The sequence below is a fragment of the Parambassis ranga genome, chromosome 15 (genome assembly GCF_900634625.1).
Source record: "Parambassis ranga chromosome 15, fParRan2.1, whole genome shotgun sequence".
Taxonomy (NCBI): Eukaryota; Metazoa; Chordata; class Actinopteri; family Ambassidae; genus Parambassis; species Parambassis ranga.
In genome coordinates this window covers 11109378-11137363 of record NC_041035.1, presented here as the reverse complement: position 1 = coordinate 11137363, position 27986 = coordinate 11109378, and the positions used below count along the sequence as shown (strand labels likewise).

Sequence of the window (27986 nt, the reverse complement as noted above, 5' to 3'; positions counted from 1 at the left end):
TCAGCCTTTACCCCCTACACAATGCTGTGTGAAGTGATTTTTCAGTGGGCGTTGGGTTTCGATCCGCCTTCGAGGTGCTTTCCACTGACAAGAAGAGCCAGAAGAACACTGAGATGTTCCTCTTCACAGTTCTCCCTAGGGTTCTCCCCATTGTTCTGCCACCTCATATCAAGATGGGGCACCGAGGCTTTTGGGGCCCTAATGTAACGATCTGGGTTCCGAAGTCACTCTGAGGGACTGGCCACACTGTCAGAACATGAGAGATGTATGACTCTGGAGGACGTATATAGGTAAGTATCATGAGGCCTATAGAATAATGTAAAGTACCTGATTATCAGCATGCGTGTGCTGTATTTTTCTTTAAATAGAGGAGAATTTTATACTTTCATAATACATTGAATAGATAGAGGAACAGGAAAGACTGTGGGTGGAGAGAAGAAGACATGATCTGATGGATTAGAGCATGTGCCACTGCAGCTGCTTTGTTAAGCTCTGATACTGTACATGCTGTACAGAGATGTTCAGTAACAGTAAAACCAGGCAGGAACAGAAGTTGACGTCAAGTTTGTGAAGGTTATGATAAGTCAAAGTCTCAATGAGTCAGTCTTCCTCTTGCATGTTTCTGAACATGATATTACCAGTGCTTCCTTTGCTAAAATATGAGAAATGGCGTCAACAAAATCCCCTTAGATCAAATGTTTTATTATAAATATGAGTAAGGTTTGGAGCGTGTACAGACATAGTTCAGGTTATTTCAACATGCTAAGGAGTTCTGTGTTTAAAATACTGATGTAAAAATCCTGTGTGTGTGTGTGTGTATGTATATGTAAAACTTATGTATATCTTTAAAGCTAGCCAAAAACAACCAGTGTGAACATGATCTATATCACTTTACCAGCTAGCATGAGCCAGGACACTGAGTGATTATATATCTGTTGGTGTGGATATCAGAAAATGTCATGACTATTAATTAACTTCTAATAAAGAGCAGTTCAGGAATCTGACTGAACATTATAACAAATTGCCTGTAAGCTTGTTGCAGCTGTGTAACGGTAAACATCTGAGGAATTGATCAAATCAAGGTTCGGGCAGCTCATTAGTTCATGTCTGCTGACTGCAATTCCCATAAAAGCCACAAGTGTCACTATTAACACAGATGATTTTATGATTCTTCAGACATTTAATTGCCCATTTGTAGTTTTCCCTTTGTCATATTGTATATTCTGTGCACCGTATTTTATAACCTAATCATCTTTTCCTATTTTTCGTTTCGTAGATTATCAAATAAAATAAAGCAAATGGCATGTTGAGGAATAACTGTAACTTCTTCAATATAATACAGTGAGTGTAACTGCTGTACCAGCTGGTTATAGTCACCACAGAGGGTTTAATGTGGGAAATGAATGTGGGCAATGTGTTTTTTTTTTCTTTCTTTCAAAAATTCTGAGAAAATTCAGAGGGTGATGAGGGTATGATATAAATATATGTGTCATCAATCTCAGAAACGATCTGAAAGTAAATGTTTTGTTGTCCAGCAGTGCCCTGAAACATTTGTACAGTGAGGAACTTAGAACAGAGGGTGGCTCATACTAAACCACCTGCTGATTTGGGAACAGTGGAGTGGACCACTTACTCTCTTCTGGGGTTTTCCATGTGCAACTGACTGTGGTGTTTTTCTTTCACCACACAACAAACAGATATTGATCATTCCAAGTTGTGAGTCAGTTATCATGTTATCCAACAAAAAAAAGTTTTATCTACTTTATTTGCAACCACAACCTTATCAAACAATTTGTTTAAGTTGCAAACAAATATAATCCTCAATGACAACTCTGGGGCAGGAGCTCTGAGAGGTATAAGGCTGATTCATGTTGTCAGGTGATTAGTAGAGTTTCTGTTCCCTGCATAGATATAGGTGGGCAGCACAACACAGGATCAGGAGAACAGAAAGGAAAACTGGAAAGTGTGGAGTCAGCACAGATAACAACCTGGTAGATAAGACTTGTTTGTCTTGTTCGGTAAACATAAAACTACTCCTATCCAGGCTGCTTTTATTTTTAAATGTAATGCATAAAATACACAACATGCAATCACATCTCACACACGGTCACACAGAGCTGAGACTCTCTGGTGGCTCAGTTGTAGATAATGTAAATGGTTTTTAAGCAACATGACCCACAGGTGCACAGTGTGGCTGATCTGACCGTGTTCTTTGAAAGCTGGGTACTGTCTGTGAAATAACTTTTAAAAGTTATTAAGAAAAAATGAGTGGATTGAGTTGCTTCCTTTAAGAGGAAGTGTGGGTTATTTGTGACTGAAGTGTGATCAAAGACCCTTTGTGTGATCATCTGAGGAATCTGACTTAGAGGATATCTAAAATTTAGTTTGATTTAGGGATTGATTTTTTTTTTTGTTTGCACAGAATGACATGTTATACAATGTTTCCCCTCTGCCATTCCAAATAATCTGATGCCCCCTCCCCATTTGTGTGTTTTATTACGTTGTAGTTGTAGCATGACTGTGGGCTGGAAATGTGGGCAATTTAAAAAGAAAGGCAGAAATGAATCTTGCCCTTTATCCACAAATACACAAATGCTCACCCAGCTGCAGTCAAAGTCTGCATTTTTATCAAGTGATGAGTTCTGTTTCGTTTTCCGTGACTCATTTGCTGAGGCTGATCTCACTGCAGCTTAATGATTTATTTCTTAGACTGTCTCATGAAATAGACTATGACGCGACCTGTCTGTCTCCCTCAGTAACGCTCCTTTGTGCTCAGTAGGTGGGATATGCTTTTCAGTATTGAGTCAGACAGATGGAGCGCCCCCTGGCGGCAGCTTTCTGTAACTGAAGGAGAGAGAGAGAGAGAGAGAGAGAGAGAGAGAGAGAGAGAGATGGGTGGACGGAAAGTCCCCGTGTGGAAATCCCCTTGACTTTTTCCTTTTTTTTAAAAAACTATCGTTAGCGGACGTGTGTAGTCTTTTTGAAAGGCTTCGCAAGCGGCTGAGGACTCCAAAATAGATCTGATACTGAAGGAAAGAGAAGGTTGAATGGCGCCGAGTACCGCTGCGGTGAGGCTGAGTGAAGTGGCTGAGAGAGGACTAGCCTGAGCATCCGGGAGGCTTTGTTATTACCCCGACATATTACACAGGTAAGACAGCAGCCTGCCTCTGCCTCGACAACATGTCTCTCCACGCCGAGCGGAGTGGTGCTGAGAGACCTGGTGACTACATCACGCTCGGGCCTTGAGTACTAGTGTACGGTCGTGTTTATGGAGGTGGGGGGGGGGGACATGGAGGAAGCTTGAAGCCTGCTCACGACAGTGGCTTTGACAGCCATTGTTTACAAAGACGTCACCCTCGAGCGGATAACGGGGCATTTAAACAGCCAAATGTAGCATCGGCGCCGCCACACTGTATCAATACCCGCGCCGTGAGACGCGATCCAGCGCTACATTGTTTCAAAGGTAGTTGTCATTGGAATTACGTAAGCCTTTAACGTCAGCAAAGTCTCATGTTATTGTGTGTTTTTATGTAGCCAGCCAGCCGGAAGCGCAGCGTCCAGCGCTGTCTGTCTGAAGTCTGCCAGCACAACTGATGTTTGCTCACTGACATCCAGGTGTTCCTGTCGTCTGCTCCCTCATGTGACTGACTAGCCCTTTAGCATGGCCTACTGTGTTGTTGCACCTGCTGCTTGTTTGTCAAGGCACAGCACAGAGGCCACGATCAGCTCACTATACGTGTGTGTGTGTTTGTGTGTGTGTATGAACTTATTGAACAGCATCTGCTGGCTGACACGAGGATGTTGTTGGGAGTTTAAAAGTCAGCCAAACTCCAGGCCTAAATGCTGACCATGACTTTTTACTTCCTGTGTGCTGATAATGTGCTGATGTGCTCCTTATTTTGAGTGAAATTGGTGTTTTAATGTTCACTGACCTCACATTTGAACACAGAAAGTGTTGCTGGTTGCTTTAGGGTTTTTTTTTTATGGTGATGTGAGATTTTCTTGTCTTTAAACAAAGACTTAATACTGGTGAGGGCGAGGAGGAGGAGTGTGCCTTGTGACCTTCCCAGCAGCCTTGGGAAGCCCTGGGTGGCCCTCACTTAACAGTCTGGAAATCACCAGTTTATTGTTGGAAGTCTTTGAACGCAGTGGGACACTGGGACGCCCTGTTGGGGGAAACTTTCCAAAACCCATCAAGACAAAATCAAAAAATGGAGAATTAAAAGAGCAAACAAGAACACAAAGAGGTCCTTTGTGCACTTTTATTTAATTTCTCCCAATAAAATCTCCAGTGGGGAAAAATAAAGTCTCCACAGTAGAGGGGTCCTGTGTGATGGGTGGTTTTCCCCCAGACAAACTGTAAATTAAGTTGAGTCTTGAATCTCAATTAATAAGGAAGGGGAATCTCCACTGAAAATTTCCCACCCCGCTGTACTCTGCTGTGACTTAACATGTCCTCTCCTCTTCTCTCCATCCAGTTTCCACGTTGGTAGGTCCTCATTCCTCTTCCTCCCCTCCTTCCACCCACCCAGCCGTCCATCCACCATGTCGCAGGGTCAGAACTTCCTTCCCAAGTTCCTCTTTGTCTCCAACCTGCTGAAGGCGGTGAAGATCCGTCAGCGAGTGCCCAATGACGTGGTGAAGCCCACGGCCAGCGGAGGCCTCATGCACCACCTGCGGGGTATGCACCGATACACGCTGGAGATGATTGCCATGAACCACTTTCCCCAGGCCTTCAGGGAGGTAGTTCAGGCCGCCATCTTGGATCGAGCCATGCAGGCCTCATTGGAGCAGGAGAAGAAGCTGAACTGGTGTCCAGAGCTGAAGAAGATGGTGCCCCTACGCACAAATGGTAAGAAAGACTGTCCTGAGCTATGCTGAAACACGGTGTCTACAGCAAAGTGTCATGTTTTTTACAAAAACAATTCAACAGGCTGGTCACAGAGCTGTTGTTGGGAACTGCAACACTCTTCTCTGAGGATGGTTTTTTTTTTGCTTTTGTTTCGTTTTCTGTGATGGAGAAGGTGCTGCTTTATGAGTCAGGGCCATTTAATATGTGAATTCTGAGATGTCATTACTCACAGGCTCGGTTACTGTAAATGATGGCAGTCAAGGGACACGGGTTCCACTTTCACATAGATTTACACAGCAGCCCCCTTTGGTTTCTGGTACTGTGCTGGGGAGGCTGAGCAGCTCACTGCGAAGTCATGTTTTCTGTTACGTGGATGTTAAACATGGGAACATCCCATGGTTAGCAAACAGACACAAACTGGGCCTGATCATTACTGTTTACTGGGAAATTCTCAGGCATCACACGCACGACTGTTTGTTTACTGTCAAAGATGTTTCAGACTATTTCCACAGTTTTTTACAGAAGAGGTATGTCGCCTCTTTTTCTGTGTAGGCGAAATATACACAAAATATACACTAGTTAACCTCGGTGTAACATCAGACTGTGACCAAGCGCTCCAGCTCATTGTCTCTATTTTTTTTAAATATATGCTTCACTAACCATATCTGGTGTGTGCATCTGATCTATTTTATGATGTGAAAAGTAAATAACAGAAGGAAGTGGAAATCAACCAGTTTTCAAAGTTTCTTAAACTTGTGAGTTTCCAGAGGAAATCATGTAAGAATTCCCCACATTGCTCTGATCTCATTATTTAATTTGAGCAGTTACCAGATGGATGAGGACATTTGTGAATGTTTTGTGTCCCAATTGATAATTTTTATTGCTAATAGCGCAACTCATTACAAAGGGATCCGTGCCATTTCTGGAGCAAGTAATGACTATAATGAGTTACTGTAACTCAGTATGTAGTTCCTCTTTAGAAAGACCCCTGAATTGATGACAAAGTTTTCTGACTGCCCGTAAACTGGATGGAATTTCCTGTTTTACAAAGCTGATGTCATAAAGATGAGACAGAATTTAGAGCCGGAGCATCTAACTCTGAAGGACCCAGACATGACTTTGAGCAGAGGACGGGCAACATACACACACACACACAGGACTGACTGCCTGCTGCTGAGTCACTGGAGCACAGCCGACACACACACTCACATGTACAGATAGAAAACGTGAGAGAGAGAAGAGGTCTGTTAGCGACGCTGTTATCTACGTCACCCTCTACGTTAGCCCAGAATCTTCCTCTGAGGTCATTGTCATTGTGTTCTCTTCTACCAAAACCCAACTCCATTACAGGGCAAGACCCAGATTTATTACTGACTATCATAAAAATAACAGACTCTTTAAACATTTACTCCAGAGCAGGGTCATATGCGCTCTTCTGTTTCATGCAACTCCTTCACTCAGAGAAGAAACGGGTTATTAGGACTGAGTGCGTCTTCTGTCTGGATGAATGTCCAGGACGCATCCGAGGGTTTTTCCCAAACAACATCCCATGTGTGTCATGTGTCCCCATCAAGCTGGATTTTTTCAGCTACAATACACTAACTACATGCTGTGGTAGCAGAGAGGACACATACACTGCTGCAGTGTTCTACAGATTTATTAAGTTCTTTTAGTCTCAGCCAGGACTTTGCTTTTTTGAACTAGTCACTGGTTGCCATGTGACACAAACTTGTACTGTCACCTGGATGGCAACCAAATAAGGTTAAATCTGATGTGTTTTCAGGAAGTGCCCAAAGAGGAAGAGTCTATATTTAGACTGATGGAACAGACTGACCGTCTTTCATCTTTCAGGCACCTCAGTCCAGGGTCAAAAGTCTTTTTGTCCATGAGAGGAAGTGATTATGCAAAGGGACATTTGTGCCTATTGGTGTGTGTGTGCGATGGAGGTGTTGAAGAGGCCTTTTCTCACTAGAGAGCTGTGCATTTTATGTTTTTGTTGAGTGATGCAAGAGCACCGAAATGCAATGAAAGTGAGCACGTATGAAAGGGAAGAGAATGTTTTTTCCTCCAAATACAGTGGGATGTTCCTTCAGCTGAATGAAAACAACTTGCATTACGCTAGAGATAATGTTATTTTTCTGAGAAACCTGATCACAGTTTGGCCCATTGCATAGTTACATCAAGGCAAATCGCATTGTTTTTTATTTAAATTACTGAGGTTAGTCCTTCTGAGTGTTTTTGGTTTGATGTGTGAGCTACTCACCAGATTAACATTTAGAAAATTGAAGAGGTAGACAAAATATACACATTGTGGTGCATCTGTATGTGCATGTCAGGGAACAGGTAATCTCAGAGCTTGCTCATTAATCACAGCCGTCATCTGGCGTTGATAGCAGTAGTTAAAATGATAACATTCCATCCTGTCCAAGTCACGCCCTTGTGGAAAGTACAGGACCAGCTGAGTAACATTGAAGTGTGTGTGTGAGAGGAACATACACACACATGCACAAAAGGCAGAACTGCAGGGAAATTCCTGTGTTTAGTGTGGCAACAGGGTTTTTTTTTTTTTTTCACACACATTGACAAACATGAGTTCTCCTGTTTCACAATGAGTAAAAGACCCATCGCTGCCATCAGAGACAAAATAAAATTCTTTTTTTTGCTGGGACGCTCTGTACCAATTTAAGTAGATGTAATTCAAAATAGTGTTTCAGGTAAATTATGGGCCTTTTTTTTAGGTAAGCTGGGTAAAGATTGAGTTGTGTGTACTGTTAAATATATGAGGGTCAAATAATAGTCTAAGCGCCAGATAGTGTGACAACTGGCCCGACGGCCTGGAAATCCCCAGCCTTTTGTTACTGTTGTGTGCACACACAGCGGTTGTCTGCCATGTGTGCTGTGTGCACATAGCACTTGTATGTGCATGTACATGTACAAACGCAGCGTACGTGTTTACGTGTGTGTGTCTGTGTATAGGAGACGGGAACTGTTTGCTTCATGCAGCCTCTCAATACATGCTGGGTGTTCAGGACACTGACCTGGTGCTTCGGAAAGCTCTCCACAGCGTTCTGAAAGAGACGGACACCGGGGTGTTTAAAGCTCGCTTCCAGGCAGAGCTGCTGCAGTCCCAGGAGTTCACCCAGACAGGACTCAGATACACCACCATGGTATGAAGATAAGAGTAGGCTCATATTATAGCAGATGTATAAAATCAATCTTTAGTTCTGTCTTAAGGGGCCGTCTTTTGTGAGTTTCTATTCTAAGTGTTTGTGTGTCTGGTGTCTCAGAATTGGGAGGAAGAATGGGAAAAGATTGTCAAGATGGCGTCTCCAGTCTCCAGTAGCAATGGCCTCCAGTTTGACTCCCTGGAGGATATTCACATCTTCATCCTCTCCAACATTCTCCGCAGACCCATCATCGTCATCGCAGGTACCCAGATTTTATCCTCTCTGAGTATGTAGCCATCAAAGACTCACTGTTCTTGTATCAGCATGTCTTTTAGTCATAGAGTAGTGAAGATATCTCCCTAACATGCCTCAACATCCTGCAGCCAGCTGATTTGAAGTTGTTCTACTGTCTGGACAATAAATTTATTAGTAACTTCTGACTTGTTCTTCCAACAGACCAAGTAGTCAGGAGTATGAAATCTGGGTCCTCCATCTCTCCTCTGAATGTGGGAGGGATTTATCTGCCTCTACACTGGCCACCCACAGAGAGCTACAAATACCCAATCGTGCTCGGGTACGACTCCCAGCACTTTGCACCCCTCATCACTATCAAAGACAGTGGTCCAGGTAAGTGGGAAACACAAACAAAACTGGTTCTGTGCAGCAGTGGAATATCATGTCAACGAGGCTCTGCTCACATTGTTGCTCTCTATCACTTAATTTTCCCAGAGATCCGAGCAGTGCCACTAATCACTCCGAAACGGGTGGGCTTCGAGGAGCTGAAGGTTCACTTTCTGATGGAGAAAGAACAGCAGCAGAAAGACGGGCTGCTCAAGGACTACCTGCACCTGATAGAGATCCCCATCATAGGCTTAGGCCACGACGCCACGAAGATCATGAAAGCTGCACGGTACTTGGACATGACAAAATCTGTCTGAAAATGCAAGAGAAAAATTAAAGATTGATATCACACTGGTGGCTCCTGGCCACAATATTAAACACAGTTTTGCACATTACAACTCAGAATATGTATTTTTCTGGTTTATGATCCCTAATTTTGAACTACAAAAACTGCATTCAAGTTAACACACATTCTCTGTCTCTGCTCTAAGGCTAGATGAGGGTAACCTTCCTGAAGACATGAACCTGATGGAGGACTACCTGCAGCTTGTCAACCATGAGTACCAGCGCTGGCAGGAGGACAAGGAGCAAGCCTGGGCTGCCCAGCCGCAGCGCCCACCACCCTTTTCTGTCTCTCAGCTGTCCCTCATTGAGATCCGCTGTGCTACGCCACGATGCACCTTCTATGTCTCTGTAGACACACAGCCTCATTGCCATGAATGCTTTGAGAAACGACAGGCTACTACTGGTGGAGGAGCGAGGATAGAAGGGGTGGTTCAGACCAAGGGAGGTGGTGTACAAGGTGGAGTAGGGGTGATAGGGGGATCAGAGACTGAGGTGAGCTCCAGAGGAGCCCGAAGCAGTAGCCCCCCGTGCTCTTCTTCTGGACGAGGGGTGGTGTTATCCAGCCCCCGCTCAGCTCCTCCCACCGCACCCAGCCTCAGCCTTTACAGTGAAACTCATGCCATGAAGTGTAAGACACCCGGCTGCCTCTTCACCCTCAGTGTAGAGCACGATGGACTTTGTGAGCGCTGCTTTAACTCTAGGCAGAACCATGGACCCCCTGGAGCTGGAACGGCTGCTACAGGACTTCCAGGCCCCAATGGAGGGCCTGTCGTTCCCCACCCAGCCCAGGGCTCCGGCTGGACCCAGTGGGGGGCCCGCGAGACAGAGACAGAACGATGCAGCATGTGCAGACAGGAGGCGTTCAGGATATTCAATGGACTGTGTCCGTCCTGCATGCAGAGACAGCAGGCTCCAGAGAGGGGGGAGCCACAGCAGAGCAACACCAGGACTGAGGCTTCATCTTCAGCTTGGAGTCAAGCCAGGGACACTGAGCGGCCATGCCTCACCCTCACCCCAGGGCACACCTCAGCCTGGCAGGCCCCTCTGGCTCGGCCTTGTAAAAGATCTGGCTGCCAGTTCTTTGGGACACCAGAGAAATTAGGCTTCTGCACTATTTGCTATGTAGACTATCAAACAAACCACCGTAAGTCCTCAAACCAAAGCTCCTGTCATATTACAGGCTTTTTAAATTTCTTTGTCTTTGATTGTTGTGTAATGTTTAACCGGATCACTGGTTTTTTATCTACTCAAATGTCAAATCACAAATCACATGGCACCTTGTTAATGTTGACTGCTGTCTTTTTCAGACCTGACTCCTCCTCCTGCCCCAGTGCAGAGCCGGCATGGTTTGGAGACAGGCTTCCAGAATGCCTCACGGTGTCGTGGGCCTGGGTGTGGTGCAGTTGGCAAGGCAATGCTGGAGGGCTACTGTGATAAGTGCTATGTCAAAGAGCAAAGTGCACGGCTCAACCAAGTGGCACATCGCACACCACACTCTCCTCCCCTGGTCATGGTAGGGGTCATGTGTTTTTTGCAATTTCTTTTTTTAAAACATCCTCATCTGCCTTCAGTTACCAACTGACCTCTTTCCCTTTGCTCCACCTCTTTCTGTACAAAAAGCGTGACCGAGCAGCCAAACCCAGATCTTCACAGCAATCCCAGACCCAGACGCAGACTCAGTGCCGGCGGAGTGGCTGCAGTAATGTGTCCCCAGGATGCACAGACCTCTGTCCAGAGTGCCACACGCGTGGCCAGGGCAGAGAGGCGGGCAGACGGGCGCAGGCGCCCAAGGAGAAGTCTAAGCAGCGGTGCCGGACGCAGGGCTGCGACCACTACGCCAACCAAGAGAAACAGGGCTACTGCAACGAGTGTGACCACTTCAAACAGATTTATCGCGGCTGACCACATATGACCCACTCATGCACACGATGAAGACACATCGCTAGCACGCTAGAGCCGCTGCCCTGCTGTGGGCTCCCCATGCCAGTCAATGCACCTCTGATACTAACTAACCAACTAACTAACTAGCTAGTGGCTAACTAGTAACCTAATGGCCTGAAAATCAAACCCCCCATGTAGAATGTGAAGAGAGAGTGTGTGTACATGGGGGGTGGTGAGTGTGTGTGTGTGTGTTCACAGTAGACATGGCCTCCAGAATACCTCTTTGTGCAATTATTATCATCTAATGTGCCCTGTGCACTTACGCGGTGAGAGGTCTGGCTACATGTCAGAGCAACTGACTTCACTCTTGGTGTACAATATGTATTTAGAGGTACGTAGTGAACCGTGCCGGACAAAATGATTGTATGTTGACATAAAAAGAAGCATCTGACATTGCTTTCTAGACCACAGCCAAGGATTTATACCCCCCGTATGTCTGTCTGTCTTAACCTATCTGTGTATCTGTCTGCCTGTCTGTCTAGCATTTGCTCTGTAGAGTGAGGGGCGCAGTAGTTGCGAAAACCCAGCGACAAATCTGTGGAAGTAGAAAGCAGAAGTGAGCCAAACCGGGCCAAAGTATTGCAATTGAAGTGCTTAAAGTTAAGTTAAACAGCACTCACTATTGTTCAGTTCAGTTCTCTAAAATCACTCATTTATAGTATGTCCTCCCAAAACAATTAGCCAAAAAAGATTTTGATGCAAATTAGTATTGTTAATTATTTGTTTATGAAGCTGACAATGTAAAGCTCTCAATATGGAAAGTTAAAAACAAACCATGTGCAAGACAGACAGGGCAGGCCCCTGCTAGTTCTGGTGCTACATGTACAGAAATAAAAGCCTCTCCATTGTAGCCAACATGCTGGTGGTGTCAGCGGACAGAAGGCAGAGAACACAGTAGAGACAGGATTCATTCTCTTTCTATTTCTCCTTTCCTTCCTCTTATTTCCCCTTTTCTCTCCAAAACAAATCTGTTGCCTTGGACGTTGTTTTCCTGTTTACTTACCACTTAAGCACCTGGAAAAGCATAGAGACACATGCGCACACAAACCTACACATGCACTCACAAAATGCAGTTTTGCCAGTCCTGTCAAAAAGTGGATTGCCGGTTAACAGGCTGAACAGAAGAGGAGTGAAGAAATAGTTATCCAGCTTACCAACACATACACACATATGCACACACAGCTCTGTGAGATTGTATGCCCCCACCCTAGCCTGAGGTGATGTGTAGGTAAACCCATAAAGAAATGCATTCCTCTCTGCTCCACCCCACCTGGATGTGCCAATTTCAAAACTTCAGAGAGCAATCCCATTGCCTTCTTTGGCTAATCTTGTTTATCTGAATGTGTTTTGTGCCGTTTCTACAACTGCACAGTATTGGGGCTGATCCTCCATAAGTTTTGCCTTTAAGTAGTGATTGAAATGTTATGGACCAGAGAGGCCTGATCAGTGGTTACGGATCAGTGCCTCCACATATAAAATGCTTTTGTGATATGGATCTTTGTCCATATTGTAGGACCTTCCAACCCGATGCCTCATCTCCAACACACACACACACATACACACACTCAAGGACGCACATGTGTGCGTTGTAATACACACAAAAAACTGACATTCCTCTTCTTTTTTTTTTTTTTTTAATTTTAGAATTTTTAATGTATTTTGATATACTTGGTTTTGTTTCTGCCAAAAAACATGTGCCATCAATTGCCAAACAGTTGTTGTTACCTCCTTAAAAATGGCCAGCCTGAAGTGCCACAGATAGACATCTCTGATTCTACGTAACCACACATAAAACTTATCAAGATCTGCCATGTTAAAAATCCCCAAACAGACAACATCTTTCTGAGAGTGCCTGTTTTATCCAAATACAAAGAAATGGTTATCTACAGAGGAAACCTTGAAAATATAACATTTGTCAGAATAACTAAAATGTGACATCAAGCATTTTTCTCCCTCATACTTCTCTTCTGCTACTCTGCTGTACCCAGATGTCCATCTGTGGCTCTAGTTAAAATATAGACAAACAGGCTCTCGGTCTGCCTTTTCATTCAACTGTAACTAAAGCTGTCGGGCCAGCCCACATGTTGACGGCCTGTACGTAGATCTCTGTGTGCTTTAATCACCTCTAGACAAACCTTAATCAATTAAAAGGCCAATCGGTGGTCAGCTCATCAGGACCTCCTAACATGAGGTTAGGGGCTCTGACTGGGTTCATCTGGGAGGAAATCACTTAAGTTGCACATGACTTGTCTAAGCTGCTGAGGCATTTAGGAATGGTACTCTGACTTGCATAGGGACATTCCAACAGTTGGAAGAGCATTGGCTTAAGAGCAGAAGGTGTAACAAAACATGCAAATGGTGTGGAAGTTTCTTTGTGTGACATTTCGACAATAGGGTATTGTATGAAAAAAGCCTGGTTTTATTTGTTAAGTATTTATTCATATCAAGATATCTGTATTGTGTGATTCAATAATTATTTATATGTTGTCCTGAAATGAATTATTTTTATTAAGAAATCTGAAATCTGATTAATGTGGTTCTTGACTCAAGTTATTGTGTGTGTGTGTGTGTAACTCTCTTTATGAGGACCAGTTTGAGTGTTAGACCATCAGAGAGAAGACATTTTGAGCAGGATGACCAGACCAATCTATTGTGTGGAAGTACCAGCCACAGGGGTATTTTCTAGGTTCAGTGAGTAGCAGGTTTAGCGAGTTAGTCAATGGCAGATCCAAACATACGCCCAGTATTCTTTGAAACAGTTTCTAGTGATGGCCTAAAAGACACTATACTAAAGGGCGTCAGTTGGATAAGAACTGGTTCAGGTTAGAGTAACCTCTGGGTAGGAGGCAGACAGTTACTTACTGTCACTTATACAATGGCAGGTTAGCTGTAAAAGGCACACAACAATTTAAGAAAACATATTCAACAACCAAATACCAAAACACAGTGAACTGACTGTGACATGCTTGTTGTATAATGAGTTGTAACTTGAAGTTACTAAAGTCTACTACACAGCAGTGGTGTTAGAAACAAGATGAAGAAGAAGGAAAAATGCTGAAATGCCTTTAATTTATGGTTCATTGTTGTTGTCCAGTCATGCCCTTACTTTTTGTAGACCTTTAGAAACATTTTCCATTGTCATGAGTGTTATTTGTGTCATGTTTGTGTTGGATTTTATAATTTATTTGTGAGTATTAGCAGCACATGTGTTGTCAGACACACACATACAACTATGTGTGCTTACCTACAAGCACTTGCAAACATGCAGTATGCAGGTGTGTCCTCTTGTTCTGTCTTCTTACAGCATGGCCTCTCATTCCTGAGCTGTGCATAGCTTGGCACTCTTTCTGTCAGCACAGAATCCATTTCCAGTGTAGGAAGTAAGGTGGGTGCTGCAAAAAGCCATCAGAGTACAGCTGACTGAGGCCTTTCAGATGTGGCAGAGTGCACCACTTTCCCATATGCTTAACCAGGTTAGCTGTTTTTCTTCTTCTCCACTCCCCCTCTGTCGTAGTTTTTCTGTTGTTATTGTTACAGATTTCCATATAACAACCTTAAAAATGATGAGGTCGTTCTTAGGTGCTTTTCTTTTGTCACTGTTCGGTTGTTTTTGATGAGCATGATGTGTTTAAAAAAAGTGAACCCCCACCTTCATATAAAAAGCACAGCTCACTCTGGAGCAGCCGCTCAAACAGTGGGAGGGGGAGTTTGGAGTGAAGGGAGATGTTGCAATTACAGGTGGGGAATTGGTTAAAAAATTATATATGGCAGAGGTGACATTTAGTAAACGTGGGACAGGAGGTTTGTGCGTGGGCCTTTAACCACAGTCAGTATGGTAGGCTGATGTGGTTTTCTGGAAATACCCTAACATGCAAACACTTGCGTACAACTGCTCATCTGCAGACATGCTGTTTCACTGTAGGTGATAAAGTGACCTGGTGACTCTATGAAACACATAGATTAGTTTCTCATCATGATAAACATCTGATTTTTAATGCATGCGACCCAAACTCTGTGTTGAAGCTGTCAACAATAAACCATGAATGAAAATGTCAAACTGGCTAGATCACAGCACAATGTCTTGTTTATGAATGAATTTGTGTCGCTCTGACTCACTGCCTCTTCTTTTGAAAAATTAAATGTCGCAAAAATCAAAAGTACAGCCAAGGCTCATTCGGCAGACAGGAAGTTATCTGTTATTGTGCAATAGGAAGAGGGTGTATCCATGGTTACCTTTGTCTGACCCTTTTGTAAGCAACAGCAAACAGACACACGCCCTTTCAACTGAAACACACGCCAACTAAAAATCACAACCATGTCATTTGAATTCCCCAGTCCTTGATGTTCAACCGACTGTTTTTGTGCTAAAATAAAAACAAAGGTGGGTTAAATTTTCACTTCTTCATGTAAAATGTCCACAATTTACCAACCAAATGGCCTATTTAAGATGTGAAACCAATTCTGAGTAATAAGACAACCGATCACTTAGTTGTTGAGCATGCACTAAATGCAGGTATGTGTGTACATGTTGGAGTGCTCAACACTGAGTCACCAGACTGCCATGATAAGATGATAAGAGAAGTGAAAGTAACATGGGGCTGCACACCAGTGTGAACTAAAGAGAACCAGGACAGCAGGTGATGCATTAACTCTGTACTTTCCTTCTCAAGGTACAATAAAAATCATTATCATACTATCCCTCTCATAATCTTCACTAATATGGCAATTATTCCCCAAGGGGAATAATTCAAGTTTTACCATGTCAAATTAAGGAAATGTCCCAAAAATACCCAGCTGGCCAGATAACTGCAACAATATGTGTGATAAATTAGTCATGTTTTACCTAAAGAGAGATAAGGCTTGCATATAAAAACATGTAAAAAGGAAGTCCAGCTGTATTGAGTGTGTTAGTGGGATTTTGTTCAGATTTTAGCAAATGTTTCTAAATATATTTGTGGCAAATATTCAAAAAACAAACATCATTTATTTTCCACAAAACATTTTGCATATGATGTCCAGATCTTTTATTAACTAAGCCTCTATATGTGTGTGCAATCAAGTTAACTTAAATTGGTTCTTCAGCAAAGATACTGATAAGAACTACAAGTCCCAGAATTTGCTTGAGTTTACGGAAGTGGCAGTCGTTTGGTCGATGGTTGCCTCGATTTGATGTTCCTGGTACACTGGGACGGGCGGTGATACACTCCAGACTGTAGGAAACCAGAACACCGCCTCAGCGACACGCTGGTGTGGATCACCGCTTGGAGACCCGATGACCGTTACGACGCGCTGAGTGATGGCTGTCGTTGTGTGTGTTATGCCTAGCCTAGCGTATTAATTTAGTAAAATAGTGTAGTTAAACAACGTGTATACATCAATGAAACGGTTAGACTCAGATGAAGAGGAAGCGGAGCAGCTGGACGCTATGCAAAAGGAGCTTAGACGTAAGATAGCGTTTGATCGTGCTACATTTGCTAACCTGTGGTAATTAGCTAAGGAGAGACATGTTATAGTTCATTAACGTAGCAACATCAGGCGAACTTTGTTTTAACATGTCATGTCAACATGCCGGTGTTGCTGTTAAACCCTGTTAGAAGCTCACTTGTGCCATTGACTCGTATCAAGATAGGGAAGCTAACGACGCACGACTGCCACCTGTTGCCGTTTGTTTTCCCAGTGTACTAACAATCAGTTCTATTAATTGAGTTGTGCTTTACCTGTGTTTAAAACCCTAGAGAATAAAGAGATAACAAAGATATAGTGGGTGAAAATTTGAACACTGTGAACTCTATAAAATACAATGGAATTAAGGTACAAATAAACATAAAAAAGTAAAAGGTGCATACAGCAAGAATTGAGGCCCCCAGCGAATAAACACACAGACGATGTCTATTCACTGACCTGAATAGATGTCAAGTGATTCTTATGGAGCATTAAAAACAGTATATGTTGTTTCAGAGCGAGCCAACCAGAGCATCCAGCAGCTGAGCAGTGCTCTGGAGCAGCTAAACCCAGATGAAGAAGAGAAAGAGGAAGAGGAGGCTGTCAGAGCCAGTGATGGAAGCTTCTTCACAAACATAACTGAAGAGGACAAAACTGCATGGAGCCAAAAGACACAGAGTGAAGCAGGTGACTCATGTGACTAGCTATGACATGGCTGTCTGACAGAGACTTAGCCCTCATCGTGCAACAGCTGGAGTTTTTTCTGTTTAGCATCTTATTGATACACAGTGCAAAGTTAGATTCAAATTCTTCGTGTGTGTGTGTGTTTTGAATTTGTAGTTAATCAGCTGAAGAGCCTTTTGTTGAAGCAGTGCAGAGAAATGCCCTCTCCGCTCTCTCCATCAGAGAAACCGTCTCAATCAAAGGTAGAGCGTGCAGCTTTGTATGTTTGAATGTTTAAAATCATTACAGAAAATTATTTTTCATGGAAAGATATCCAATATTTTCTATATTTTCCTGCAGGAATTCATTCAAGCTTTTACACTTTACCCCTACCTTGCTTGCCAATTGTATTCCCCTCATGTGATTGTCACAATGTTTTTCTACTGTTAGAGTGTACAGCACCAAGTGAGGTCCACTGTGCCTGCATTTCAAGATTTGGTCCCAATGATTTACAACCAGTCAGAGTACATCCAGCACCTGGAAGCAGAGGTCAAATTCTGCAAGGTCTGTGCTCAAATGTAGAGTGGTTTCCTTGTTTTGAATAAGTTTTGACTGTTTTCTCTGTTGTTCTGACATCAGGAAGAGCTGCAGGAAATGAAACAGAGGGTCAGAGTGGTGGTGGTGGAAAATGAGAAGCTGCATTCAGAGCTCAAAATAAAGGCAGTGGACGAATCTCTCAAAGATTACACGATCCAAAACTCTATGGTAATGTCTTTGTGTGTGTGTTTGACCAGAAAAAAACTTTAAAAGCAATACTTCAAAAAGCATTCACCATACATTTGAACAGTTTTAATGTCTTGGGAATAGTTTAAATGTTGAATGGTGCTGTAACGTATGTCATACTAGTAGCATTTCAAATTTGAGTTATCAGCAAATTGTGTGTCAAGCATTATATTTTAGTTCCTACACTTTTATTTATGCAAAAAAATGATTTTGTAAAACTACAGTACTTGTTAATGAATATGTTTACTTAGACATCTGGTGGATCATGTGAACCACAGCATCTCTGAATAGTCCACTCACAGACTGTATGGTTCTATGGCAGAAGTAAAAATTAATCTTTGGACAAAGATTGGGGCAATTAACGTGCATTTCCTTTTAGAAAATGCATTTCAAGTTTAGGTGGGATGTCTTTCAGTTAAAAAAAAACATTGTAAGCACTGGTCTGATGTTTTCCTCAGGTGAATCAGAGCATGGCCAACACACACTCCATAACTGATCACAGTGTGCTGCAGAGAGCAGAACACAGCACATGGAAAAATGAGCTGGTGAGAATGCTTGATCTATTTTCTTCTTTTTCTACAGTTACTGTACCATCCCACTGCATTTTCAGGTCATCACAGTTGTGTGTTTATTTTTGTCTCATCTTTGTGCTCAGGAACAATTGAAAGGAATCTACAAGGCCCAGATTGAAAGCTTTGAGGCACAGGTCATCTCTTTAAAGTGGGTGTTATCCTCTGCATCTTTTGCCACTGACTATGCTGTTAAAGGCATTACTCATCTGCTTTCTCATCCATATTCTCTCTCTCTATCTTTCTATTACTAGGAAGGATCTGGCTGTCAGTCAGAGGGAGCTTGAGGAGGTGAAGAATCGTCTGAGACTTAAGGAGAAGCAGGCTGAAGATGCACTGAAGGCTGATGGAGCTCCCCGTGTGGCAGGATTGTGTCTGAAGTGTGCACAGCATGATGCTGTGTTGGCTGGGACTCATGCAAATCAGCATGTTCAGGCCATTGACAGGCTCACAAAGTTAGTAGAAACAAACGCCCTCTTACCTTATTTTTATCTTGCAGATTTTTTATTTATGTCTTCATTCTAGCTCTGTAGGAGATATACTGATGGCTCATAGTCATAGTTGTCATAGACTGTCATAACAGTTTTTGTTAGCTACTGTAAGGGCATGGCCCGAACAAGGAGATTTAGAATTAAATCCCATAGTTCCAATAAGTCCCATTTATTTACACTGTCCATGAACCACACTACCTGTGATCTTTCAGAGAGCGTGATGAGTTACTGGTGGCTCTGCGTACTGTGCGTGCCAGTCAACGAGAGGCGCAACAGAGGGAGTGGTCAGCCTGTCTTCAGGTCAAACAGGCTGTGGAGATGGCAGAAGAAGCAAATCTGCACAAAACCAAGGTGAGAGAAATGTACATGTTTCTAGTTGTGGAAACTGTAATTATGTACAGGCCAGTTCTTCTCTTGTTGTCCCCTAAAATTATTTTCACATCTGGATTTGGTTAGTGCTGGTAAACTTTGTGTTTGTGTGTGCATGCAGGTGGAGGTGCAGTTTAAACAGTTGTCCAGGGAAATGGTACAACAGAGAGAACAACTAGACAGAGAAGCAAATGCTTTGCAGGAGAGAATGAATGAGGCCAGAAAGGAGGGCCAGGCTGAGGCATGCAAACAAAAAGAGCAGCTGGCACATACAGTAAGTGTCATACGTGTTGACATTTATACAGTTTGTATAGAAAAAAACTAAGCTGAAACGGATGTTGATGTGTGTAAGCTCCAGTCCCCTACTCTGCTTTGAACTACTGATTATATTAATACATAAATGCAAAATCAAACCTCCCCATGACATTGCTGTTTGTTTGCATAGTAATGATAACAAATGTTAACATCTGCTGCACTTAACTCCATTCATCTTTGCATTGATATCCTTGAACTAAAATACTGAACTACGAGTATTTCTCTTCTTAATTTCTGCATGAATTTCTAGCGATGCCACCAAATAAAAGATGTGTTATGTGTGTGTCAGGTCTCTAGCCTCTCCCAGCGTGTTGCTGAGTTAGAAGGACAGCTCGACAGGGCTCACAGAGACAAGAGTTCACTGACCAATCAGCTGGAAGATACCTTCCGCAAACTTACGAGTCAAGAACAAGACAACACCCAGGTACACTATATTTAAGAACACTTTAAGCTGATGCATATATTCATCATATCATATAAGCATGATCCAGGAAAACAGGCTATTCATGCTTAGGTAAAAAGATAAAGAATTACTGTGAAAAAACTACTTTTGCTGGGAGACCAGTGCCCGGAAGTTTGTTTGTACTTTCTACGTGTAATGCTTTTGTAAATCCACTGGGTGGCAGCAAAGACCTTTGGGTCCAATGCTTACCTTTAGTATTTGAAAGGATATATTCAGCATTAGTGAGCTGGAGGTAAGTGACATACCAAGCTTCAGTTGAAGAGACAGATTTTAGGTTTTGCTGTATGTGTTTTCAGGGAGTGAGATAAATGAAACTCAAAAATCAGTATGAAAACATACTGTATTTACATAAGTAAACTTTAGCCTTGGAAAATTACTGAGTATATGTCAGGGTCTGGTGAAATGAGGGTTTGGATATAGTAAGATAGTGAAGCAGGATTTGTTAAACAAAAACTACAAAATATTTGTTTTGTCTTTTCCAGGTATGTGTTGATTTGCGATATCAGCTCAGCCAGGCTAAGCTCAAGAAAGAGGAGGCAGAGAGAGAACTCCGAGATTTCAATGCCAAGACGAGCAGACAGATGGAAAAGGCTGCCCAGGTATGTCTGAATTTAGTTAGTTGAGGTTTATAAAGTTATTTAGATTTTGATAATTTAGCTAGTTGTCTTTTCGGCTGAATAGAGCAAGCAAAAGGAATACTTCTAAATGTATCTGAAATTATTAATCTGTAATCATTTAGAATGCATACCCAAAGTTGTTTTATTTCAAATGCCCTGTGCAAAATAGTTCTGGTTTTACTTTGCACCATTATATTACTGTTTGAGATACTGAAATCACCTTTTTTGAGATTTAGATGATCAACATTAGTTTTCTTGTTTCAGACATAACATGATGTTGTAGTCAGGCTTTAACATTGTGCTCGAGAGCATAAGGTGAGTTGTTGTGGAAGATTTCCTCACCTCTTCTACCCTGTCTTCCTTCATCTCTGCGGGACAGGAAGTGGAAAGGCTGAGCTCAGAGCTGGTTGGCTGTCGGCAGCATCTGGAGGCGGTCCAAAAGGACGGGAGCCAATGGCAGGCCGAAGCCCTGAGCCTAGCAGAACAGCTGGCAAATGCCCAGCGCCAACTGCACCTCACCAGGTAGTACCTAATCCTATTATACATGCCACCACACTCACACACACACACATGGGCACAGCACTCCCCTCTGCCCAGCTCCTGCCCAGCTCAGCCCAGTCCAGTCCAGTTCAGACCAGCACACCAACTGTACCGCACCAGGTAACAGCTAATCCTATTATACAAACCACACACACATAAACACACATGCGCGCCGCTGTGCCATGGTCCCGGTACCAACTGGACCTCACTAGGTCACCTCTAATCCTGTTAAGCATGCCACAACATAATGCAACACACACATACACACAAACACACTGCCCGCTCTGTGCCACCAGGCCAGTGCCCAGCCCAGCAACAGCTCCAGCAGAGCCAAAATGGCGCCTGAGCCTTTCTTCTGTCCCTGGCATGCCCACACACACACACACAGACCTGCACAGACACACATACATAACAGTGTGGCTGATTGTCACTGGACAGCCTGGCCTTAGTGCCACCTGCCAGTGCCCTGCACCCGTTCTCACGACGGGCGCTACCGGCTCCCCTCCATCTTGTTTCTTTTCCTTTCCCTATCCTTCCTGTATCATTTCATCTGTTATTCTTATCTGTGATCTGTCTACACATTTATCTAACTTTTCAAATACCGCACATTTTGTCATGGTGTCCCTTCTTTCTTTAACATCCTCTAAACTGTAGCGTATCATTCGTTTTCCCTCCTTCCTGTCCATCATCCTAACATCCTCCCTTTCTCCTTTCTTCCTAAATTCCACTCTTGTCCTTTTCCTTCCCTCTCTCTCCTCCTGTCATGCGCTGGCTGCTGTTCCCTTCCACACCATCCACTGCCAAGGCCATGCCAGCCCATGCCAGCCACTCAGGGCACACTCTCACCCCTGCTGCCCACAGCCGAGGTGTCTGAGATGGGCACAGATGTGGCGGTGATGGCCTGTGGTGCTGCAGGCTGCGGGATGCAAGTTTGTGTAATTTGTGTGTGGGTATATGTGTGTGTGTGTGTGTGTCCACTGCTGCTTCTGGCTCTGATCTGTGTTTAAGTGTGTTTGTCTGTCATCTGGCCAGTGCTTACACACTGGCTGCATAGCGGGCTGTAGTGTGTGCACAATGGTGTGTGTGTATGTGCGTGCATGTGTATTTTGCAGCCAGCTGTGAAGAATGACATGCATATTAATGTGGCAACAAGATGACTTTGACCTGTGCTAAAGGAGCCACTGGACTAAACCATTTTACCGCCATGTGTGTGGCTGTATGTGCATGAGAGAGTTTATAGTTTTATCTATCCTCAGATGCATACTAGATGTTTGACAGCTGTTGACTTGGCTGAGCATGTAGCCCTTCAAATTCAATTTTAGTCATTAGCAGTTAAAGCCACTTTTGACACTAATTTAATATGTATTGAATAATAACATCGACATTTCTTGTGCAATATTACAATAAAAGAGGTCGTGTTTGATGTTACAGACATTTTGTATTAAATATAGTCAGTCATGTTTACTATATGACCTGCCACCGTAGCTGTCATTAAATTTCTTTCTTTATTTTGGTTATCTTTGTTCAGTTTGAAAGTTATATTTACATTTAGTTTATTGGATACCTTTCATCTGTCCGTTGGGTCATTTTAACAACATTACTTATTAATAAAAGTTACTATACTTATTTTTATTCAGTTGTCTGTTGATACATTATTATGCATTGCACTACTTGCATGCCAATAGCATTATACCTAAATAAAACTTACACAGGGTGCCTTTAAAAGCTACAAAATGATGATCATCTACAGCACAAGCTTGACAGAGTAATTTAATAATTCTGTTTCACTGAGAGCCAAAAACCATTGTTTTGAGTCTAAATGATGGTGATAGGTACAGTGTACAGACAGCGGTGTCTGTATTCACAATATCCTCTGAGAGTTGAGACCTCTTTTAAATTCAGATCCACTGAGGGAATCTTCTAAACAAAGGTTTTAGACTGTAGCTCGGTGTATCTCTATTAATTATCATGGTCCAAAAAGATGCAAAAAAGACATATAGTTTAAAAAAAGCAGAATTATTCATTCATTTATTAGCAGTACATTTCATTGTAAGCCTACTTATGGACTTATAGATGTTTGAAATACTAGTGGAATTTCAAATCTTGTGAAATAATTTAGGCAGTTTTAATATGGGTAAAGGTATAGAGCCTGACTTGAAGATTAGCCATGATAGAGGGTAGTGAGGGATTTTAGGCCTTTACGCAAATAAACACAAGTTGTCAAACAAGATCTTGTTTAAACAAAAGGAGTGAATGCAGGGTTGTTTGCGATGTTTGAGCAGCTACAAGTCTTCCACATCCACACAGACAGAGACAGAGGTAGCACTGAGATGTCATCTCCGTGTGGAGGTAGCTCTCAAACACATGTCAGTTGAAATTTGGTGATAGCCTTTGTCCTGTCTTAGGCAAGCTTGCAGTTTTTTCACCTCTTGTTCTTTTCATTTTTTCTCATCTTGCTGCTCCTACTAAACAAATCAAGCAAGTGTGTCTCCCCTCTATCTCTCTACCTCTGTCTCTTTCTGTCCATCTGTGGGCCTCTGGGGTTTATGAAAAGCTGCATGTAGTTCATTCATAGTCTGTTCACTTCAGGGTGCTTGTAGCTTTACTGTACTGGTTTGCAACAGCCCAGTGTTTGTGTGTTGTTGGGGAGTAAGAGGAGAGAGTGGAATTCACAGTAGTGAGGTTGGAAGGCATTGGTATGACCAGCCTTCGTAGGCAGTGCTTTGATTCTCTCTTTGCTACTTGCTCGCTCCCCTCTTTCATTCTGTGCTCCTCTCATGGCCCAAATGATCACAGCTCGCCTTCAAACAGGGGACATGAAGCGCAGACAGCTTCTGTTTGATTTTTGATAGCCCTACCTTCCTTCCTGATAAACACACAGCATAGTGTGCAGACGCACATATTTGTTTGTTCAACTGCATCCTCGCAAATGTGCGCACTGCTATGCACATCAGTCGAACCCACATGCCTGTACACACAGACACAAACACACCCGCTCACACACAGATGCAGGCACGCATCCGGGGGTCCCATGGCGGCTGGTGCGCTGCGCTGTGCTCCAGGATTGGATCATCAGCCAGCTGTGAGTTGGACAGCCCAGGATCTGTCCTAATCCCCGCCACTCTGTTCACATCGCCTCACACACACACACACACACACTCCAGTCCCGGCCCCAGCCCAGCAGAGGGCTTTACTAAGTTTGTTTTGTTTGTTTACTCCTGTCTTTCTTTACTTTCTCTCTTTTCTTCTTCCATCCGGCCTCATCTCTCTTCGTGTTGTGATCACACATACCAAAGGCCACAGTGAAAACTGCCCAGCATAACTTCTGTTTAAACACATGCCAAAGAGGAATAAGTGGATATGTGTGTGTTTGCATGCGTTAGTGTATCCATTGGTTAGTTAAGACCTGTGCGCCAGCTTTGAGTTTGGGACTGGTTGAATATCTGCGAGACCCCAAATCTTCCAGTGATTTTGTTATCCCCATGAAATCAAGCATCCATCTTCATGAGGGTGCTCGCTTGCTTTGAGCAGGAGCTGAAACTATCTCAGTGCATAAGTTTGTTCATTGTCACTGTTACACCTAGAACTTCTGAGTAAGGATTTTTGGACCAGGAAATGTTTAGTTCAGGTTTATACTGTCAATGGTTTAATCGAGGCTAGGTAGTGAATATGTTTAGCAGTTGCATTGGCTGCTGGATGAATCCATCATAAAAAATGTATGTATCTTCCGATCTACCTCCCTGATTTACCTTAAGATCAGAGCTGCGTGTAACTGAAACAAAATAGGCATCTGTGGGTGAGGCCAACCCAAAAAGTTCCTAGTTGATACTGGACACCAGAGGCTGTGAGGTAAAGCATTTGGATTGCTATGGAGGCTAAAGCTTTCATGGCATATGAAGAGGTTTACAGGTATGGAAAGAATGTTACATTAAGGCCAGGAAGAGCAGCCCTGAAAATGTCAGATAACTCAGGAAAATGCAAGATGAATTCTACAGCAGCCTTTTAATCAGGATGTTGTGTTCTGGAAGTATTCAGAGCATGTCCAAACGTGAGGAGGTCAAAGGATGGCACATCTATTGTGCACCCCTTCTGCCATCCAATTACTTTAATACATAACAAAACCGCCACTCTCATATTTGATATACTAGTATATTTTCTCCAAGGGGGGTGGGCTCAATATACTACATTATGTTCCATCCTATGATAACCATTCAAATCTCCTGTTTACTTGCATTTCTTGTAACTGCGTCATGCATATGTTGCATCTGGCTGAGAGTTAAAACAGGAGGAAGCGAGGTGTAATAGGTGCAAATGAATATGAAACGGGCACACAGTTACCTGAAAGACTTTTGTAAGATTATGAAAGGAAGGATCATGTATATTATCTAGAATCATCTAGATCAAACAATGTGGGAAACGGGGGTATAAGCAGATTCAGATGCTGGTATTTTAAGGCCACACTCTCCTTTCTGTGACCCTGAGAGTGAGATAGTCAGACAATTCTCCTGACCAACTGCTGCGATTCTTATAAACTAAGTTCCCTAAAGTCTATTAAACATGTCACGGTTCTGCTCTCTCTCTCGTCTCTGTAGTTCTACTTAGTCCCCCCCCCTTTCAGTTGTACATCGTGATAGCAAGGTCTGGAAAGGCGGTGAGCAGAACTGTGTGTGTGTGTGAGGGCGGAGAAGTGTAAATGAGGAAGGTGAGGCAGCAGATGCCGCGTCCCGCCAGAGGCTCGCTTTGAGCAGCAAGTGAAATCTGGGCGCGACAAAACTGCTGCAAACCAACTCGGCGGGAGGCCCTTGTCCAATCACGGCCCGGAATAAAAGGGCCGGGGCGCCACGCGGGCTGTAGTTGCTCTGGAGAGGTGGGGGCCATAATGAATCTTCAGGCACTGCCAGCGAATGCGCACACACACTTGAGCACAGCATCGTTCTTGCTACCTGGCATTAACAGTGCCTAACCACTGTCACCACACACATGTATGCACACAGAGGCTGTGTGTGTGCATGCCCACAATATTGCGATGTCGATTGACTTGTGTGTCTGTGAGCATGCAATTAGAAGGGTCTGTGTGCATGTCTTTGTGCGAATGTTACGTGTTGATACCTTTGGGCTACACCTGTGTCTGTGAAGTTTGATGTGTGTGTCTCTGTGTGACAGCAGTGGGGCAGTGCCAGGTATGAGGCTTCCTGTGTGTTTTTCTGTGCTTGTGTAAGTGTTTGTGTGTGCGTGTGTGTGTGTGCTTGTCTGGTCGGCGGCCATGTTGTTGGGTAGCAGATGGCACCATGGTTGGCAGGGGAGGGGCTGCTTAGCACAACTAATCAGACAGTTACGGATAGGGCAGCTGGGAGGGCCGTCGGCCAGCCGTGTGTGCATGTGTGTGTATGTGTGTACCACAGAGTGCCATGATGTTGACAGTGGTGGGCCCGTTGGCCCGGTGACGAGACCTTGCCGTGTTCTTCTCTCCTCGCTGTCGGAGTGCCCTCTCTGCCATCCTGCCTCCTCACCTCTCTCTCTCTTGCACTTTTGCTGTCTCTCTCGCTCTGTCTGTTGAGACCTACTTTTTATCTTTCCTACAGTTTTTTTGACTCTTAACCTCTTTTTGTCTCTCACACTGTCTTACTCATCAATGCAATGCAATGTTTCTTTCTCATTAATTGTCAGTTCATTTTGTTCATGTGACAGTAATTAAAACACAATGTGTATTTTTATCAAGCTGGGCACTAATGAATATATATATGGAAATTATTTGAACTAGGCTTTAATGAAATTGGCACTAAAATCCTTGAACAGCAACATTTCCTTTTTAATCTTAGTTGTAGTCAAACAATAGGATAATCTACTCCTTACGGCATTAGGGGGGTGTTTTATGTGTTTTCACACATGTACAAACTGGTACGTGACTTTTCTACCTTTTGTCTTCTTGTTGCTTAATTTAATGCATCCTGACTTCAGCTGGTGGCTTTGGCATGTTGTCTTCACTTGAATACTCAGTTATGTTCTGCATTACTGTGCAGTGGGCAGAGACTGAGTAAGTTGCCATCTTGGCAGTGCAGGAGTTCAACCAACTTTAAAGCATACATACTGTCCATACTGCCCAATATGTCTGAGTATTATCTGTCAGTACGCTTATTTATCATTATAGCTTAATCTGATTTGACCCTTTGGCACCGAGCACCTTTTTCTTTTTCTTTTTTGGTCTATAATCAAAATTAGTTTTGTATTATTTCATTCAATCTTGTGAGGTACAATATTGTTCTATATTAATTGTGTGCACATCTGTAATAAATATCACTCCACCTCCACACTGCCTCGAGGATGGATGGTTTAAGTTGTCAGTAGTTTCAACATGGCCAACTGCACCCTTTTGTTTGTTTACGCACGCCGTAATGGTTGATTAATGCTAGGAGAGAAGGGCCTGTTTTACTTTAGAATTGCATGAATTTGGTCCATCCCAAGTTCATGGTTACATTTAGATGCCATAAAGGTAAACCAGTGCACAGTGTAACTACAAAGACTATTAGGCAGAGTTGTAATCTGTCCATCCTGAGGGCTGGAAGTGGATAGATAGACAGATCGCTGACTGTGAGACCTCAGGCAAGATGGAGGCAAATCTGTCGGCTACAACTGTTGCCACCCCAGCCAAGTGTGCCCTGGGACACTGGCCTACATACACACACTACTGCTGGAGGACAGAGAAGGAAAGGGAGGCACCAGCCCTCTGCCATCCATCCACCATCCGCTCTTCACCTCATATGCTCATCTCTTTTCTACCTTTACATCTATATAGTCACCGTATAAAGGA

The 27986-nt window shown here is 43.3% G+C and overlaps 2 protein-coding genes across 7 annotated transcripts in view; both read left to right on the top strand.

Moving 5' to 3' along the window:
* The first annotated feature begins 117 nt into the window (after positions 1-117).
* On the top strand, positions 118-13454 carry LOC114446809 (tumor necrosis factor alpha-induced protein 3-like). 3 transcript variants are annotated; one of them, XM_028422601.1, is made up of 9 exons: positions 118-290; positions 4479-4852; positions 7829-8019; positions 8140-8281; positions 8476-8646; positions 8749-8929; positions 9132-10129; positions 10293-10498; positions 10606-13454. In XM_028422601.1, exons 1-9 carry the CDS (start codon positions 268-270, stop codon positions 10885-10887), a joined length of 2568 nt encoding a protein of 855 aa, XP_028278402.1. In that variant the 5' UTR covers positions 118-267; the 3' UTR covers positions 10888-13454. The 3 variants fall into 3 exon arrangements, with proteins under 3 accessions (XP_028278402.1, XP_028278403.1, XP_028278404.1); XM_028422602.1 differs by lacking the exon at positions 118-290 and adding an exon at positions 2785-3148; XM_028422603.1 differs by lacking the exon at positions 118-290 and adding an exon at positions 3301-3463.
* A 2696-nt stretch (positions 13455-16150) lies between these two features.
* The window catches only part of LOC114446808 (serologically defined colon cancer antigen 8 homolog), a 34656-nt gene continuing 22820 nt past the window's right edge, over positions 16151-27986 (top strand). For 3 of the 4 annotated variants that reach the window (XR_003671786.1, XM_028422598.1, XM_028422597.1), the window contains exons 1-13: positions 16151-16370; positions 16885-17055; positions 17209-17294; positions 17482-17595; positions 17671-17796; positions 18273-18359; positions 18470-18534; positions 18638-18838; positions 19087-19225; positions 19365-19517; positions 19848-19982; positions 20504-20620; positions 21018-21160. Coding sequence is in view for 3 of the 4 variants with exons in the window: in XM_028422598.1 (XP_028278399.1) it covers positions 16304-16370; positions 16885-17055; positions 17209-17294; positions 17482-17595; positions 17671-17796; positions 18273-18359; positions 18470-18534; positions 18638-18838; positions 19087-19225; positions 19365-19517; positions 19848-19982; positions 20504-20620; positions 21018-21160 (1604 nt within the window). In the remaining variant the exon portion in view is untranslated. Of the gene's footprint in view, positions 16371-16884; positions 17056-17208; positions 17295-17481; positions 17596-17670; positions 17797-18272; positions 18360-18469; positions 18535-18637; positions 18839-19086; positions 19226-19364; positions 19518-19847; positions 19983-20503; positions 20621-21017; positions 21161-21983; positions 22470-27986 lie in introns of those variants that run through there. The other variant, XM_028422600.1, reaches the window with a different exon arrangement.